Source organism: Larus michahellis, chromosome 3, assembly GCF_964199755.1.
Source record: "Larus michahellis chromosome 3, bLarMic1.1, whole genome shotgun sequence".
NCBI classification, from domain to species: Eukaryota; Metazoa; Chordata; class Aves; order Charadriiformes; family Laridae; genus Larus; species Larus michahellis.
The window spans coordinates 124,829,517-124,847,143 of NC_133898.1; the positions used below are offsets into that span (position 1 = coordinate 124,829,517).

Consider the following 17,627-nt stretch of genomic DNA (forward strand, 5'->3'; position numbering starts at 1 on the left):
TTCCAGCTGTAACATGAGAAAACACTGATTTTCTTTCACAGGAATACTTGGAAGTAAACAGATCATAGAGATACTTCTGCAAGAAAGCATCATGTGGGGCAGAACTGCCTTCCTGCTTTGGGACATTTGACCATTAGGAGAAGACAGAACAAAACCCCTAAACCGGTTGGTATCGCCTCCCAGTCTCTCCTAGTATCGAGTTAAAAAAATAAGCTACTGAAGTAGTGGAAGGCTTCTGCCACACGGTGGTGCTGAGTGTCCAGTGTAAAACAGCCTGTTACGGTGGTAGCCACTTCTGCCTGCTGACCCTATACGCAAGATTTAAATTTCAAATGCCCAATAGCAGTTAGTAGTACTGAAGATCAACTGCCTTTATTTTAGCTATGCTGAACACAAGTTGAGAATTACGCCTTTTGTTTTTAAGAATGAGTTCATCAACAGGGCAGAAAAAATGCTGGCATCAAACCGTATCCCTGAATTACCAACTGTCAGTCTTCCCTTCGGTTACTCCCGCTCAAAATCCACAGCTAAGGGGAGAAGGTTAATACCAAAGGTCAAGATTCACCATGAGCACAGAAATCGCACCATTCTGCTGGACAAAATGCATGCCTCTTAGTTGGCTTTTGCTCCACAATGAAAAAAAAAGAAGGGTTGGCTAAAAACGAGCAGTTTAGTAACGGGAATAAAAATACTAATCTGAAGACATTTATACCGGACAAAAATTTCTATGTGACACCAGTGAGTGTCCTTCACTATAAATACAGAAATACTTACAGAGTATTGCTTTTAATTTTTGATCAAGTTCCCACCGCAAGTAAAGGCAGCTTTATTAGTCTCCCAATAGGCATTTAAAAAATTACATGGTTTGATAGCTTGTGATTAGAGCTGCTCAATTAATATTCTTTTTGAAAACTAATTACTGTACAATTTCATACTTAATTAATTTAATCACTAGTATCAACATGGTTATTCTTCCACAAGTAAAATCGCACTGATAAAAGGGTATTTCTTCTAATAAAAGGCTACTGATATCTAAATAACTATCTCTTAAGGCCTGACCTTCAGCTGAAAACAAGACAAACTTCTCCTCCATTACTTCCTATACCACGGTAAACGACAGTTCTCTACCTTACTTTATTTTTTCCAGGAGCTTTCATGTTGCTAAGCATTTTGGATGGTGTCACTTCCTATATTCCACCACAAACAGTTCAACTCAACCATGCAAAGATTAGCACCACAGTACAAACAGAACCAGTCTAAAATTAAACTTACTTCGGTTTAAATAAACCTAAACTTATGAAGAGCCAAGTGATCAAAATTTCCGGAATCATACAGTTGATCTCACTTCACACCTGAAGATACTGTTCCAACAGATAAAAATAATTTGTTTGCTCACATGCAGAGGAAACATAGCTGGTTTTAACAAGTATTCTGCATATGAAACACCTGAGAACACGCTTTGTTTAAAATGTGGGTTATAAAAACTGCCCAAGGAAGCCAAGAAACCCATTGAGCAGGTTTACTTGCCGAAAGTCTGCTCAGCCATGGTCAGCCACAGGTCACTGTTCACAGAGCAGAGTATGTTTTTGTAATATGGGTAAGCTGCAAAAACATCAGAATTTTTCCTTTAAGGGCCAACCAGCACGCTTGTTTAAGCTTCTAACTGTGACTTCTAACATAATCAAAACAGTTTGACTTGGCAAGTTTTTCAAACATGAAATACTAGTCTATAATAATAGTAGCTTTTCTTCTGAAAAAGGTGTCCTTTAAATTTTAAGAATAAAGCGGTAAACATCTCCAAATTCTGTGCAACTGGAAAACATGGAAACTAGCAAGAATTAACAGGACAAGAAATCTCAGTTTCTGAGTATTGTGACTGTAACATCTAAGGAGTGTTGTAATCATTCTGTGTTATTTCTTTTCTTTTTCCATCAGAGACTGATTTTGGCTAAAATATTCAGAAGCAGCATCAGATGGTTTGGTTTGGGGTTTGGTTTTTTTTTTTTTATTTCCAATAACTTACTATTCAAAATTTGATCTCCTATCACAGAACTATACTTAAACGAATTAAATAGCAGCTACATTATTATGCAGTGCAATACATATTTTCCAAAATGTAATGCAATAACAAGAAATACACATTTCATACATATGTAGTAGCTCTTCTAATCACTCTAACCAAATTTCCACAACATCACAGACACGAGAACTTCGTAGATGGTATGAAGAGAATCTGTATGGTGTCTTCTGAACAGGAACCTACTGCACAGAGCAGCCAAGCTAAAAGCTACACCTCGTTTACAAGAGCATAGTCTGAAATTCACTACGAAGAAAACCCGTCTCACCTTTTTCTTCAGGCCTCAAAGAAGTGAATTTCTTCTCCCCAGTTGGCAATTCAGGCTTGGGAGCTGAATGCAAAAAATAAACCATAGACATTTCTCAAAAAGCTTTAATTATCTTAGTCACTAACTAAAAATACGACACACACCGATTTGAGTTTATAACTAAAAATACGACACACACCAATTTGTGTTTATATTTTCTCCTTTGCAAGGAGTGTAACACCATTTATAAACACTCATTTGAGTCTAGCAAACCGTAGGCCTGCGTTAGAATGTTTCCAAAGTAGGCTCCATCATAATTGTGAAAAATATACAGCAGCAGCATAATAAAGCATAAAAAGTAACCTCAAACTGTGACTACAGGTGGCTGCGTTACTAGGAAATACAAAGCTACTTCTGGATTTTCTTTGAAGTCATGCACTACTTCTGAAATTTAATATTTCCTCAGACACGTACCATCATACATATACCGCATACCTGGAGTTTTAACTGGAGGTGGAGGTTTCTTTGGCTTCTGCAAAATGCAATTAAAAAAAAAACACAACAGTCAAAACAAACAGGTATTTCCTATCAAAGGCAGACTTATTTGTGGTTTGTTTTGCAAGCTGGAACGTCTAGCTTGTTTACTAACTGATTTCAAAGTATTTCACAAAGGAGGCAAACAATTCACAGACAGAAAACACAGAGAGGACTGGAGTAGTTCCTCTAATATCTCCCAGACAACCAGTTGCAAAAACAGAAACAAAATGCAGGATTCTTCAAAATCTCAGACTGCTGCTTCAGCAACATGGATAAGCCACAAAGGTATGAGAACTAAACATTAAGAATCACATCTTTTCTAGTCCAAAGAATTTCTCGCACCCATTTTGCTCGCACCCATTTTAGTTTCAGTTTCAATATGTAAACCTTGATTTGGGTTAGTACAATGCAAGTTTAAAGGTGTCAATTTTTGAGCCAAAAATGGACACTTTCACTGAAAAAAAAAAAGTTCTAAATTAAATGTAAGAACTACTTCAAATTGACTTCCAAATTACAATAGTCTAAGACAAAAAACAGTTAGCAATGTTTGCAACACAAACACTGCAGTTACATGAAAAACATTGTTTTGAGCTTCCTTATCACTGTATATTTGAAGTGGGGAATGGTGCATAAACTATTCGAGCCATTAAAAATTTACGATGCCACAGTTTGTACATTGAAAATAACCATTTTAAAATGCAGTCACTCATCACTCTCCTTAAACTGGTAAAATCGCATTTGAATCTCTCGCCCGTTGCAGGAGTACCGGCACCTCTCAGGAGGGACGTCTCGAGCTACCTCACCCTCAGAACCCAATTCATGAAAATGCTCTAGAAGAGGCGTCTTTGTGATTGTACTAAGGACAAGACTCACTGATAAAACAATCACAAAACCCTACAAAAAGCACTTGTTCTTTATCCAAGCGCTGCTGAAACCATATGAGCTTGGTCTAATAGAGCCCTTCCAAAAATACCTTGCAGTGAGTATTTTTGAAACAGTTGCTACGGATGGATTTCAGTTCTGTTCCCCTACTGCTATTGAACGAGCTCTTCTTAATGCAGAAAGATTTTATTCTGAAATGTAATTAACCAGCATGAAACTCCGTATTAAATTTCTTTCTCTAGTTTCAGAGAAGACAAAAGCTAGTGAACTTAAGTAACAAGACCGTATTTTCTTTCTTTCCCCAAAAAGCAAATACATTATCCAGCCGTGCAGCACTGCTGCCTCTATCAAACGCAATTACACTGAGAGTTCAGCATCCGCTTGCCATTCTGTGATTCTGATCTGTGTTTTTATTAAGGTGATATCAAATAGCTGATTACAATAATCAGCCATCCAATGCCTTGAACTTCAAAGCTGCTCAGTGCCAGGTGAATCCCTGGACTGAGACACACCACACAAGGCAGAATAAAGGATCAAAGCAAGGTCTGTCTACAGGAAACATCGTTTCTGGTAAAAGAATCATGTTTTTCCCCTTTCAAGAGAGCAATTCTGTATTGCGAAACAGCGATACCACCCACCCCTCGAATCAAGTCAGCTGTATGTTACCGCATTTACGCCATCCTTGCAAAGCTGAGAATAAACGTGAAAAGAAAACGCTGACTTGGAGTAACTAGACTTTCTGTGTATGATAGGTAACTGAGGTTAAATGCTAAGTTAGTAACTATCTGTCAGGTTATATCTAGTAATCCTCTGAATGTCTCCAGTTCCAGCCCAAACGTCACTAAATTACTACGAGACTCTGCTCTGCTGACATAGAGGCTTCAACATTTAGATGTCCTCATCTGGAGCTGAATCTGTCCCATCGAGGGATGACGTACATTTCTGAATTAACACAACCGTCTTTGCTACACAAACTTGTCCAGAACCAAAACACCACACTAATCTCAACAACAACAAAAAAATAATTATAAACTAAGAACCAAAATTACAAGAGGAAGGAGTACCACATGGAAACATGAATTTCTGCAAGTTAGCACATGAGATGGTGAAAAAAAAAAATATTTCTAGATCCCACCCAAAAGTTATCCTTCATGCACTGCAACCTACTGGCAGATCTTAACATGGAAAAATCCCAGTCGGTCCCACAGGGGTCATTCAGCATTTCACAGTTATAGTTACTTACAGGACTACAGGTGGAAGAGACCGACTGCTTATCTCCTTTCAAAACGGTACGGGTTTAATTCAGTAATCACACATAGCACCACGTTATCAGAACTGTATTCTTTTCTATATGACCTAGTCATCCTCATTAATTACAGTTTATCTTAAAATGCATGCCTCAGTTTAATATTTAAGGAGAATTTTAAACATCAACCTTTAAATCTTTCTTCTTTGATATAGCTAATTCAAGATAAAGTTAAAAACTGCCAAAATTGTAATAATATTTTAAGCATAATGTGCTGTGAAGTCTTTTATTCCTTGTATTTCCACCAATACTTTTTTGTGATACTAAAAAATACACGTAAGAACTTACAGGGAAGTCTTTATCAGACTCTGGTATTTGAACAGCAAAATTATCTGGGAAGACTCCTTCTTTACCATTGAGTTCTCCTTTCCACCAGCCTGGCTCTCCAGTGTCCTAAAATAAACAACAGGACATTTCAATCAATATTTACTTCTTCCCCAGAACAGATACAGTTACAAGAACACTGTTTTTGCATTTACCCACAATATAAAATAATTGTTTGTCTGAAATACCACATTTCTAAGAGGAATACTTTGGCCACCTTAGCAAGGGGAAACAGCTGCAGATCAGATCAGGTTTGGTCGCTTTTTGTTTGTTTTCTGAAAAGCAGGATGAAATTATATTACATCATATATAAGATAAGAGTAGAAGGATAAGATCTGCAAAGGGAAGGAACGTACATAAACCCAGTTATGACTCAATGCATAACATTCCATATTCTCAACTTCCTTGACCAGCAGCTTATTCAGTGAATACCTGAAGTGTAACTGGAGTAACACATAATTTTACTAAATAAAAGGGATTCTGACATGATTGATCAAGTCCACTGTTCTGAAAAGGGTGAAGAAGCAAGAAAGATACCTTACTGAGGGGAAAAATAGCCACATGTAGACGTAAGCAAAAAAAGAAATAATGGAGAATTAATTCAGTGGCACAGAAATCCATTACACGATGTTACTGGATTGAGGCCTTAGTTTGTCCATAACAGAAAGTATGACATTATTTGAATATTGTAGCAGCATAAACAACAGCTTTCCCCTGTGCCTCAGATCCAAAACACTGCAGATGTCACTCCTGCGTACAAGTCCAAGTGGATTACTGCCGACACGTGCCACTGTCACCAGCACCAAGTAGTTCATCCCAAAGTTCAGTACACAACAAGGACAACTCAGCACTCAGTTCAGCTGAGATACGGAACAGGAAAGGAGAGGGGGAAAAAATAAAATGTAAAATAAAATTATCAAAAAAAAAATCCCACTCCACAGAAACCTAAAGGAGGAAGCAGCAGGAAAAAGACCCGAAGAGGTGATTAGTGCTGGAAGTAAAAGTTTGCTGAAGTTTTCTTTCATTTCTCCCTCCGTCACCCTTTCAATTAAGTACAACAGAGTCCAATTTCATTAGTATGGTTATTCTGAGACAGTGAGGATGTCTAACACCTGGACTTCATTCCCCTGCTTAAAACATGTGGTCAGTTTTCTTAATAATACCTAAATCAAAATCAGTAAGTACAGATCTTCATTTCTCTCCTTTTGACACCATAATACTTTCCAACCACCACGTCTAGGTTAGCCTGATACAACACCACAGGAAAAGTTTAAGTTCTGAAGGTAAAAAGGCTATTTGCAAAGCTTTTCCAATTTCCTCACTGAAAAGGCATTTGGTACTGGGCAATACTGATCCGCCCGGAATGTAAGATCATTTCCCACTCTGCAACACTCTTTAAGTGTCTCCAAGTTGAGAAGCAAAGGGTTGACTCTAACACGAGACAAATCCATCCACAGAAGTATCTAATCCAACAGAACCCCCCGCTCTCACATTTTACACGTTACCTACCTGTACAAAAATCCACAAAAGCTACATAATTGGTTAAAGCAGAACAAACATCTTACCTTACTGATTATCTGAATGATCTCGCCTTCTTTAAAGCTGAGTTCATCATTTGAGCCGTCATAGGAAGATATCGTCCTGCAATATTCCTTGGCTGAAACAAAGCCGTGCAATTAACTCCATTTGCATACCATGGGTAGGAACATACATAACATCAGCTCACTTACGCTGTCTGAAAGGAGAGCTCAGAAATTAACACTAGACCAGCCATCTAAGACTGTATTACAAATGTTCACTATGTCATTCGTATCACAAGAAAAGTAAGATTATACATGTACAGAGCAATGGAGATAAATCTTTGTGAAGCCAGTAGTTTAAGCTCTGAAACATTTTTTCTACAACAGCAACTTAATTCAAGTACTCTGACTTCCGACAGAGAAGAGAGGAGCCTACTCACTTAGATTTGTAACCACCTATCTAACCCTCTCCATAGCATTACATATTACATTTTCAGCTACCCTAGACAAAAACGGTTTCAAGCTTTTTATTGAATTTATATGATCTTTTCTCAAAATTGACCTAAATTTCAAGTTTGCAATCCTAATTCAATACATGCAATTGTTTCAATGGGACATCCTTTATTAACACGTGCAGTTAGAGAAACTTCAAGAGCCCAGGCAGCACATTTGCTGAAACTCTGCAGTGAAACCAAGTAACCGAAGCAAAGGAATTCCTTGGCTGAGCACCTGAAACCAGAGCCCGTCTGAGTGATCAACTCAGACAGTCACAGCCTCTTCTGCAAAAGTAGGAAGAATAATTCCTTTCTTTCCATTTGGTACAGTTCAATAACTAATCCATCTAAAATTGTGCTAACGACTGCAGGTAAAAAAGCAGCAGGATTTGTTTTCCTTTCCCATGCTAGAACAAAAACAACGTGAGAAAGGCCAAAATACGTTAATGCAGAAGTCCCGACTGCAAAGAATTTTTGGTACCTTTTTTAAGCCCAGCACATTTAAAGTAACTGAGCTGATAAAAAGGCTGGATTTCTGTACCTGACAGATTAAGGAAGAGGAAGCAAACAAAAAAAACCTCTAATGTGCTGCCATGACCTATCAGGCATTTGGCACTGACAACACACACAGGTGAGCAGCTGCATCAACCCCCAGAGAGCAGCACAACATCATCAGCAGGATCATCTGCAAGTCTTAATGACTGCCTTTGGCTGGACGGTAAGAAAACAAATGAGTGAGTTGCAGCTGAATCTTTTTGTTGTTGTTGGATCTTGTTTAATCCATGTACAAATCTTCAGTTAGAAAATGCACAAATTGTATTCTTAAATAAAAGTCTACCTTGGTCAGTCCACTACGTTAAATGCAAAAGTATGCCAAGCTTAAGAGACAGATCTATATAGATATCTATATAGATATCCGCAGGTATGTAACTACACGAGTAATTGTAGGTACAAGAACTTGCGTTATTTTACTGCCTTATCTAGTGATCAAAAATGCTCAACTATAGATCGACGATATTGTGGTTTGTGAAGAATTACAGAAACATAAGGACAACCATGTCAAAGATAAGTGTTCAAACTGAGGTCAAAAAAAACAACCCAACACATTGACTGCAAAAAAAAAATTCAACAGGTATACTACAAATATCTATCAAATTTGGGGATTTTATTCATTAGTAATGAGTAAATGTAACACAGGTGTAATACATTTCTGTACGTCCTAATTCTGTAAAAATACACGCATTTCCTCACTGCCTGGGGATTTGGCCAGTACAGCTGAACTACTCAACCCTCCTTTCCTCTCCTCCTTCTACAAGCACTTTTCCCCTCCTCGCATACACCAAGCCCCGCAACAGACAGAAAATGGTACCAGAAAGGGAAGGTTTCGCTCTGCTCCAGCTGCCAGGAGGGCTGGAGACAGGGAGCGCTGCACCCTGCAGGCTGCCACTGTCCCCATAGGTGCCAGGCTGCAAACCTCAGCAGCCAGCACCACCCGAAAAAGCCAGCCTGGTACTTTACAAGTATGAACAATTCACCACTTCAGCACCTCCTTTTGCAAGCCTGATATTCTGCCAGCAGTTAAGATGAAGAAAGAGTCCAGTTTAACTTTCCAGCATTTAAATCTAAGATGGTATTTACAAAGCAGTAAATCTGAACTTCACTAAATGTTTTTAACAAAAGGTAGTTTAAAATTGAGTCTTTCCCAAAGACTTGGGACTCACAACACAGTAGCAGGAATTACAGATATTGTATTCTGACATAATGGGGGGAAAGAGGGATCAAATTGTGATTATTTTATTTTTTAAACAAAATTTTTTTACATACTTGCACCAGAGGCCAAAACAAGCTTCCCAGAAATAGCAGAGCCACACCAAAATAAGCCACGCTAGTCTAAACATTTTAGAGATCTCTGTTTATTTGCTAACGTACTGAACACATTTTATTTTAAACTTGCTCTCTCAAAACTGAGGATGATATACATAAACTATAATATGGTCTATATTAAAATAAAAAACTCCAAAAAAGAAAACCAAGCTTTCTTCTAAAGGTCGTAAGTTCTTAAGTGGTGTCCATACATATTACCTACTGATGTTCTACAGCATCTATTACCACTATACTTAAGTTCCTCTCTGATGTATTCATTTCCCTGGGGAGAAGAGACTCAGCATGGCTACGGGATGAGTCCAATTTCTATGCTTTTAGCATGAGGTGCACCTGAAATTATGAAAAGAGCTAAATACTGAATGTTCTGAGTGCTCAGGACTGAACATTCAGATTTTTTTAAGGCAGACTTGGGTTAATTTTTGTGCAATGTTTTAGACAAGTCAAATTTCACAATGCTCAGGGCTGTGCACTGTTGCTGGCTCTTACAGCAATAGACACGGAATGGTTTAAAAGCACAATCCCAAGATTATCCCGATTGTGAAGTTTAGTAAAGATTTCCAAGTTGCAAGTAAGATCAGCTTCCATCAAATGCACTGTACACAAATTTTTGCTGTATGCTTTGCAATGGCAAAACTTAAGTATTAACTACTCTCAAGCCATTGCACCAAACACTCCTTGACAGTATCAGCTGTTTACAAACATGGTGATGCTATTTATAGCTATCCAATTCAATAAAGCTAAAATATGGCTAAAATGGCATGAATGGCCTAAAATGGCCCTATATCCTCCTATAGGTACAAATAAACTGGGGCTCTGACTAACAAACCTGCCATTCCAGGTGCCCTGTTGTGCCAGACTCCTGAATACAGGCAAAAAGTCAATTGTTTGTTGCAGTTTTCTTATTTCTGCAAATTATGTGTTCCATGTAAAACAACCCACTTGCACCGAAATAAGGTATTTCCGCACGAAACAAAAATATACTTGAAATTACAATACAGAAGTCGAAAAAATGTCTGCTCTGGAACCAGGCGAAACGAGCTGTCTACACATCACATAATTAAGTTAATTCTTTATATGAGATTGGCACTCCCACAAGATGTTTTGGGTTGGCTTAAATATATCTCTCTAGATAAAACTAAGCAATTTGGTAGTTAAATGAAGTCATAATTTCTTAGAGATAATAAAAAAGAAAAATAAAATAAGAAGTTATTATAAACAGAACCACAACGGAACTGGATTATCTAGGGAACAGACTTTAACAAAACTTAAGCACCAATTTTCTGATGTAAGAAACTTAACATACAGTTATGACAGCACATGAGCAACTCCACAGTAAATCCTGAGCTTAGAAAGTAACTTCTATAATCTAGGGACAGAGACGGAGTTAGGGGACTGTTCCACAGCATCCCAGCTGAACACTAGAAACTAAGCAGAAAGTCAGTCTGTTTGAGCACGAAAATGTAGCAAATTAACACAAAGGGGCTGCTGCAATAAAACTTGGAAACCTAGCCTTATGTTGTTCTAGGAGACAACCCTACAAATGGTTTTGATTCGTCTTCTACAGAAATGGAAGCAAAAACTCTTTCAGACTCTTTTGCATTTGTGTAACTCCTCAAAGGTACAGAACATTACACAAAAACCCAGTATACACAAAAGTTTAAGATTTTAACACAAAAAAAAAAAAAAATCGACAACCAAATACTTCTCTAGAGAGGAATAACAGATGTACCAAGTAATAGATGTAAATGTTCATCAGCCTTACCTTTTGGTTTACTTTCAGCTTCTGATTTTACTACTTCTGACGAGTTTTCAGGTTTTGTTGTACTGGGAAAATGAATTAGCTTCGTTCCAGGGGGATGATTAGGTGATGGCTATACAAAAAAAAAAAAATAAAATCTTTGTTAACAAAAATTTGTTACAAGTTTTATTTTTTATTAGGCTACAGAACATCCTCAGTTTTTCAGTAGTTGAAATGACGTGAATGATCATCTCCAAGAGATTCAATGAACTTTCCCATTAAGTACTTAACTTACTGTAGTTACTTCATTACAGCCGCTGCAATAAGAATTTTGTCTACCGATTAACGACACAGCACAGCTTTCAAACTGGAAGAGAATCTCAGGACATTGGCAGACATACTTTTGCAATCGTATTTCAGCAGTCCCAAGCGTTACTGTCCCATTGCCCTGAAAATTGCCTCCTCCAGCGCAGAACAGAAGCGGTCCAGCGCAGAACAGAAGCGGTTGTTTAACAGCTCTGCTGAAAGTCAGTCACTGACCACATTTACTTTGCACTGGAATAAAGCAGGAATATTCAGTAGCCATACACCACCTCAGCTGAAGAAACAATTTTTTTTAACTACTCAAACAAACATAAGAGCACATGAAAGCCCATTCCAGCTTCCCTTCATTCAAATCATTCATACGGAACAGAACCAGAACACATAAATGTCACTAGAGATTTCTCCCGAACGACAGCGGCATTGCAACTGGTAACAAGTTTCAGAGTTAACATGTAAACAAAATAATTGTTCCAATATTTAGGGTTTTTTTCCCCAGGAGACTTACTGATTTGCCAGAAAGATTCAGACAGCTGCAGTTGCATCCGCTGTTTCACAGCTCTATGAGCTACAAACACGGAATAGGATCTTACCGTCAGCGCTTACCTGAGCAGCCCTAACAGTGTTACTCATGTTAAAAATCCCATTGCCTTTAGTTACTCTGTTCATTTTCATTTACAGTTAAAACTTCACAGACTTCCTACTGTCAAAAAAAACTGGATTTACCCTCCTTAAAACCAGACGATGCCTGTGGGCTGGTGTGTGGTACCTCTGACATACCATAGAGGAAGCCACGGTCATTCGGGACATTCTCAGAGTACATATGCAATTTAACTTGCTCCAGAATGCTATATGAAGGAAGCACTAAAATAACCCACCTATTACATTAAACAATTCCAACATGGAAATAGCTCTCTACATTTCCCCCTTCCAAAAGGAGATGCAATTAGAAATACGAGAGGAAGTTTAGGCAGGCGGGGTATAAATAGCCTGAGCTCAGGAAGGATGCTGGGACCAGCTGAAACCCATCTCACTATCTCTTGCTGGAGCATATATGCTCTTCAGCACTTTGGGTACATCAGCGCTCAGCCTTCCTGTGCCAAACAGTCTCCAGGTTCCCCAAGGAAAAAAAAGCCCTCTCTAGAGTTTCCTGATCACAGCTTTTTTCTTTACCAGCTGAAAGACCAATAATGTCCTTCCAGCATCCCTCCATCTAACTCCAAAGCAGGTTGAGCACAAATCCACAGAAGCCATTCATTTTTGCAAGACTTTCATGAGAATTATCTCCCCAGGCCTCTCCAGGTTGTTCTGTAAGTCAATCCGCCACTGGGATGAGTTCATCGACAAGCATATTAAGCGCTAAGCTCAACTGTTTATTTCATTGTCTTTAAACTGTGCAAAATGGTTTTCTCACATCATTTCCCCTCTTGCTGAGAAACAGCCTACGACACCTTTCCAGACAAGCCAACTAACACAACAGAGCGCCAACATATTTTAGTATTTAGACACAGTCAAATAACACAATTCAAAATGTCTGAGCAGACTTCACATCAATTGAATATACTTTGAATCGGCTCTTCATACTCCCAAGTTACAAGGTAGAAAGTTGGGAAACACATTTTTCAATGATCAATCTCATGGCAAGAAAGCAAATTGAAAGCTAGGTGCCAAAACCCCAGTCTATCAGCATTCACATGAAGATGCAGTGATCCCACAGACTTCTGAAGGGACAAAGTCTGGAGAGAACAAGGAAAAATCAGTATGCCTTCATAGAATCATAGAATGGTTTGCGTCCTTGTTAAGGGACCTTAAACATCATATAGTTCCAAACCACCTGCCCTGGGCAGGGACACCTGAACCAAGGAAAATCAATGTGCTTTCACAGAATCATAGAATCGTTTGGGTCCTTGTTAAGGGACCTTAAACATCATCTAGTTCCAACCCACCTGCCCTGGGCAGGGACACCTCCCACTAGACCAGGTTGCTCAAAGCCCCATCCAGTCTGGCCTTGAACACTTCTAACAATGGACACCCACAACTTCTCTGGGCAACTTGTTCCAGTGTGTCCTCACCCTCATAATAAAGAATTTCATCCTTACGTCCAACCTAAATTTATCCTCTTTCAGTTTGAAACCACTGCCACTTGTCCCGTCACTACAGACTTTGTAGTAGGGGCTCCAGAATTGGACGCAGTACTCCAGGTGGGGTCTCATGAGAGTGGAGTAGAGGGAAGTTTTTGGATTTGGAGCCCCTACTACAAAAAAGATATGGACATGCTGGAAGGCGTCCAGAAGGGCCACGAGGATGATCGGAGGGCTGGAGCACCTCTCCTATGAGGACAGACTGAGAGAGTTGGGGTTGTTCAGTCTGGACAAAAGGAGGCTCCGAGGAGCCCTTCTTAGCGGCCTAACGGTATCTTAAGGGGGCCTACAAGAAAGCTGGTGAGGGACATTTTAGGATGTCGGGTAATGGTAGGACTAGAGGGAATGGATTAAAACTAGAGATGGGACAATTCAGACTGGACGTTAGGAAGAAGTTCTTCACCATGAGGGTGGTGAGACACTGGAACAGGTTGCCCAGAGAGGTGTTGGAAGCTCCATCACTGGAGACATTCAAGGCCAAGCTGGATGGGGCTCTGAGCAACCTCATCTAGTGGGAGGTGTCCCTGCCCATGGCAGGAGGGTTGGAACTAGATGATCTTTAAGGTCCCTTCCAACCCTAACAATTGTATGATTCTATGAAAAAAGTGTCTCTCCATCTTTGTAAGAAAGTCCCCTTTATATACACTGAAAGGGCACAGCAAGGTCTCCCCGGAGCCACCTCTTATCCAAGCTGAACAATGTTAGGAGAGAACATTCCCTGAACTTCAAACAGAAGGTGACACTTTTGTAACTTCCATTTTCTGAATCATCTCATGTTTTGACAGGGACCAGACACAAAGAGGACAAACACCATACCTACAGGTGGATGAGCGCTGTTCTTAGCACTGCTACAGATGGAAAACACATTCAAGGAAGTCTCTGTCCCTACCTTTTGCCCTACACCATTACAATTATTGCTGTGGCAGCAGAGGAAAGCAAATCAGTCAGCAAAACAGCATTAATGACCATAACCCACAGACAAAAAATTGAAATTGGACAACACTTGTAAAGCTTTCTTGAATTGATCACCTGAGCAAAAACTGAAACACTGGATTATCTCAGCTGCCTTTAATTTATTGAAAGCTGAAAAAACCCATACATAAGCTCTTGGTATAAATGATGTGAAAGTTCAAGATAAAGGACTCATCACAGCTGTTGTGCTCCAAGGGATAAGAGGGCTCTCAGGTTCAGATCAAACTAGAACTCAAACTAAAGCAATTTCACTATCATCACATTATCGGCTCTCTCCTAAGCTTTAAGTTTGATAGAGAGAATGAAAATGCTCCTTTTCCCATTCACTCATAAAAAAAGGGGGAAAAGAAAATGAAAGAGGATGCAAAGTTGCAAAAGAGTATTTTTCAGGCTTGCACAATCAACAGTTTATGTAGCTCGTTAACCTAAGACATGACCAAAGCCAAAAGCTCGGGAGCATTCATTGAAGGACATTTATGTTGGTAATGACAGCTGACACCTAGAACAGCAATCTCAACATCCACCAAAATTTGAAAAAACCCAAAACCAAACCAAAACAAACCCCAAACCAAAAACTAAAGAAACCCCCAAAATATTCCTTGCTTTAAAGGCCAGGTTTAGCTTGTAAAGGAAGATTTAAGAGTCTTGTCCCACACTGTATACAAAGTCTGTTAGAAAGAGAACTAAGAGACCTTGTACTGTAGATGTGTTTGAAAAGTTCTCATGTCTTACACCGCACGGCTTTGAAACGACCATGTTTACATCAGCTTGGTTTTCCCTCTCTAATATTTAAATACCAAGACATTTGAAGAGCCCTTTTGGATATAACTTACTATGAAAGAAGTTTGAGGGGGGGGTGTTTTGTTTTACAGGCAAGAGCCCTATGAGATGATTATGGTCTGAATGTGGAACAATATTGACAAATTTTAAAGTGGCCAGTGTATTCAGCATGTGTAAGATATTATGTCTTTAGATACCATGTCTTGTAAATTGTTTTTACAGGAAACCCAAAAATAACAATATGAACTGCTACAAACCTTATCTTGCTTTTTATCTTCTGATTCATTACTGGATAATCTTGTCTTAAGTTTCACTGAGCCTTCTTTAAAGATATCTCCGAACCCAATGCCTCGGATTTTCTTTGGCTGTGCTGGTCCAGATCCAGGTTCACTCCCATTTCCTGGAGAGACCACAGGTGAGGTAGGACCACTGAAAACAGATTCTGAAAGAAAAAAAAAAAGTTTTAATATCTCAAATTATTTATTTGCTTTTCTGGGGAAAAAAAAGTTGAACACAGCTGTGTGCCCTGCTCTTGCTAAACAGTTTTTCTAGGAACATTATTATAGCTGTAATACCTGACATTTGTTCTATCTGTATATTTAAAATAAGACCATTTGAAATGACACCAGTATTGCACTGAATACACTGGCAACTAAGTCATTAGATCACTAGTATTTCTTGCTATTTCAGTTCTTGCTTAGGCTCTGCAGTCTGTTAATGTCAATGTTATGTTTTCCATTAGTTTTATGAAACATTGCTTACGCATCCTCTGCAGATGTGTTTTTAGTCCAACATTTAAAAGCTGCTGAAAGCTATAATCAATAAAGGTCCCTAATGAGTCCTACCCATTACCACAGGAAAAAACACAGTGTGTTTCAGTAGCAGAGTGATGCCTCTCAAGACAAAGCGAAATTTTCCTAAGGCTCAAAATGCACTATCAAAAATACCCGAAGAGAGTGTTTTGCAAATTTATTTAAATAGCTTTTTAACCTGATAACACTTAAAACCTATTTTAAGAGTTAAACATACAAATCATATGTAGTCATTTGAGATTAATCACTGGTACATAAAGATTAAAAGGATCGTAAATATTTTGTTAAGTTTCAAGGCACAACATTTATCCACCCCAAAAAAAACGTAGTTCAGAGAAGAACTTAATTTAGGTGTTAGGAGCTTTTAAGACTTTTTTTTTAAGCTATAGGCAAATCTGTTAAAACCTACAAACTAGCATTCATGGGCAAACTATTCCCATGTGCAGAATTCCAAGAGATAGTCATGTGAAAAAAGACAGCTTTTATAAACTGAATTCAAAGCAGCCTCTACATCTTTTAGCCTTTCAGTTAAGTTCTTCCCAGCACATGCACGACTGGGAATTGCAATAAAGATTAAAGCTTCTGCCCTCAACCATAAACTTAGGGGTTTTGATAATACCATGAACTTACATAGCCCTTTGACTTCAGTTTCTCACTTTTCCTCAACTGAGTTACTCTCCACTTAGTTATATCCCTCTTAGATATCTAAAAGGACAGCTAGAAATTTCATTCATGAGAAAAGTCCAGGTTGCATGTTTGAAAGACTAACTCAGCAAGTGAGGCATTGACTGTTTCTCAGGAGTGAGGAACGTACTAGCAGATACTTGAGATCCTGACTATGAAAGTACCGAGCATTGAATACAACCCCCGGGGGTGCGAGGGGTTGAAAACCCTAACTTGTTAGTTTCTGTCAGAAAATACAATTACTTCAAATTACTGTTCAGTCCCACTAATCTCAGTATTCAGGAATTCAGACCAACACGCACCATTTATAAATTCAGCTCACCAAACCCCACTGAACTCAGGGAACTTGACCTCCAAGGAGACAGCCACTGAGCTATTTGGGACTGCTCGACTCAAACAACTCTTGCTTTACGCTACTGCAATTATTTCCACAATTTACCACAAAAATCCAAACCAGACTTTTCTTTCCTATCTCTGAGCAAACCCTTGTTAGAAACAATCAATACTAAACATCTTGTAAATGAGGTGCACATTACTACAAGGCAAAAAAAAAAAATATTATTTTTTCCCTTGAACATTATATGGCTGTCTTTAAGCATCAATTAACGCACATTAAGATGTTGTTCTCAAAGAACACTCCCACTCCAGCAGTATCCCATCAAAGTCACCCAGCCTTTTGGTGTAGAAATTTTTCCTCTAAACCTCCCCTGGCACAACTTGAGGCCGTTTCCTCTTGTCCTATCGCCTGTTCCTTGGGAGAAGAGACCAACCCCCACCTCGCTACACCCTCCTTTCAGGCAGTTGTAGAGGGCAATGAGGTCTCCCCTCAGCCTCCTTCTCTCCAGGCTGAACACCCCCAGCTCCCTCAGCCGCTCCTCACAAGACTTGTGCTCCAGACCCCTCACCAG

The 17,627-nt window shown here is 39.0% G+C and overlaps 1 protein-coding gene across 2 annotated transcripts in view; it reads right to left on the minus strand.

The window, feature by feature from the left end:
* The window catches only part of CD2AP (CD2 associated protein), an 87,062-nt gene that overhangs the window by 17,171 nt on the left and 52,264 nt on the right, over positions 1–17,627 (minus strand). The window contains exons 6-11 of one of the 2 annotated variants that reach the window (XM_074582012.1): positions 15,481–15,665; positions 11,034–11,142; positions 6,939–7,030; positions 5,338–5,442; positions 2,820–2,856; positions 2,346–2,408 (exon numbers count right to left, since the gene is read on the minus strand). In XM_074582012.1, coding sequence (XP_074438113.1) covers positions 2,346–2,408; positions 2,820–2,856; positions 5,338–5,442; positions 6,939–7,030; positions 11,034–11,142; positions 15,481–15,665 — 591 coding nt within the window. Of the gene's footprint in view, positions 1–2,345; positions 2,409–2,798; positions 2,857–5,337; positions 5,443–6,938; positions 7,031–11,033; positions 11,143–15,480; positions 15,666–17,627 lie in introns of both variants that reach the window. The other variant, XM_074582011.1, reaches the window with a different exon arrangement.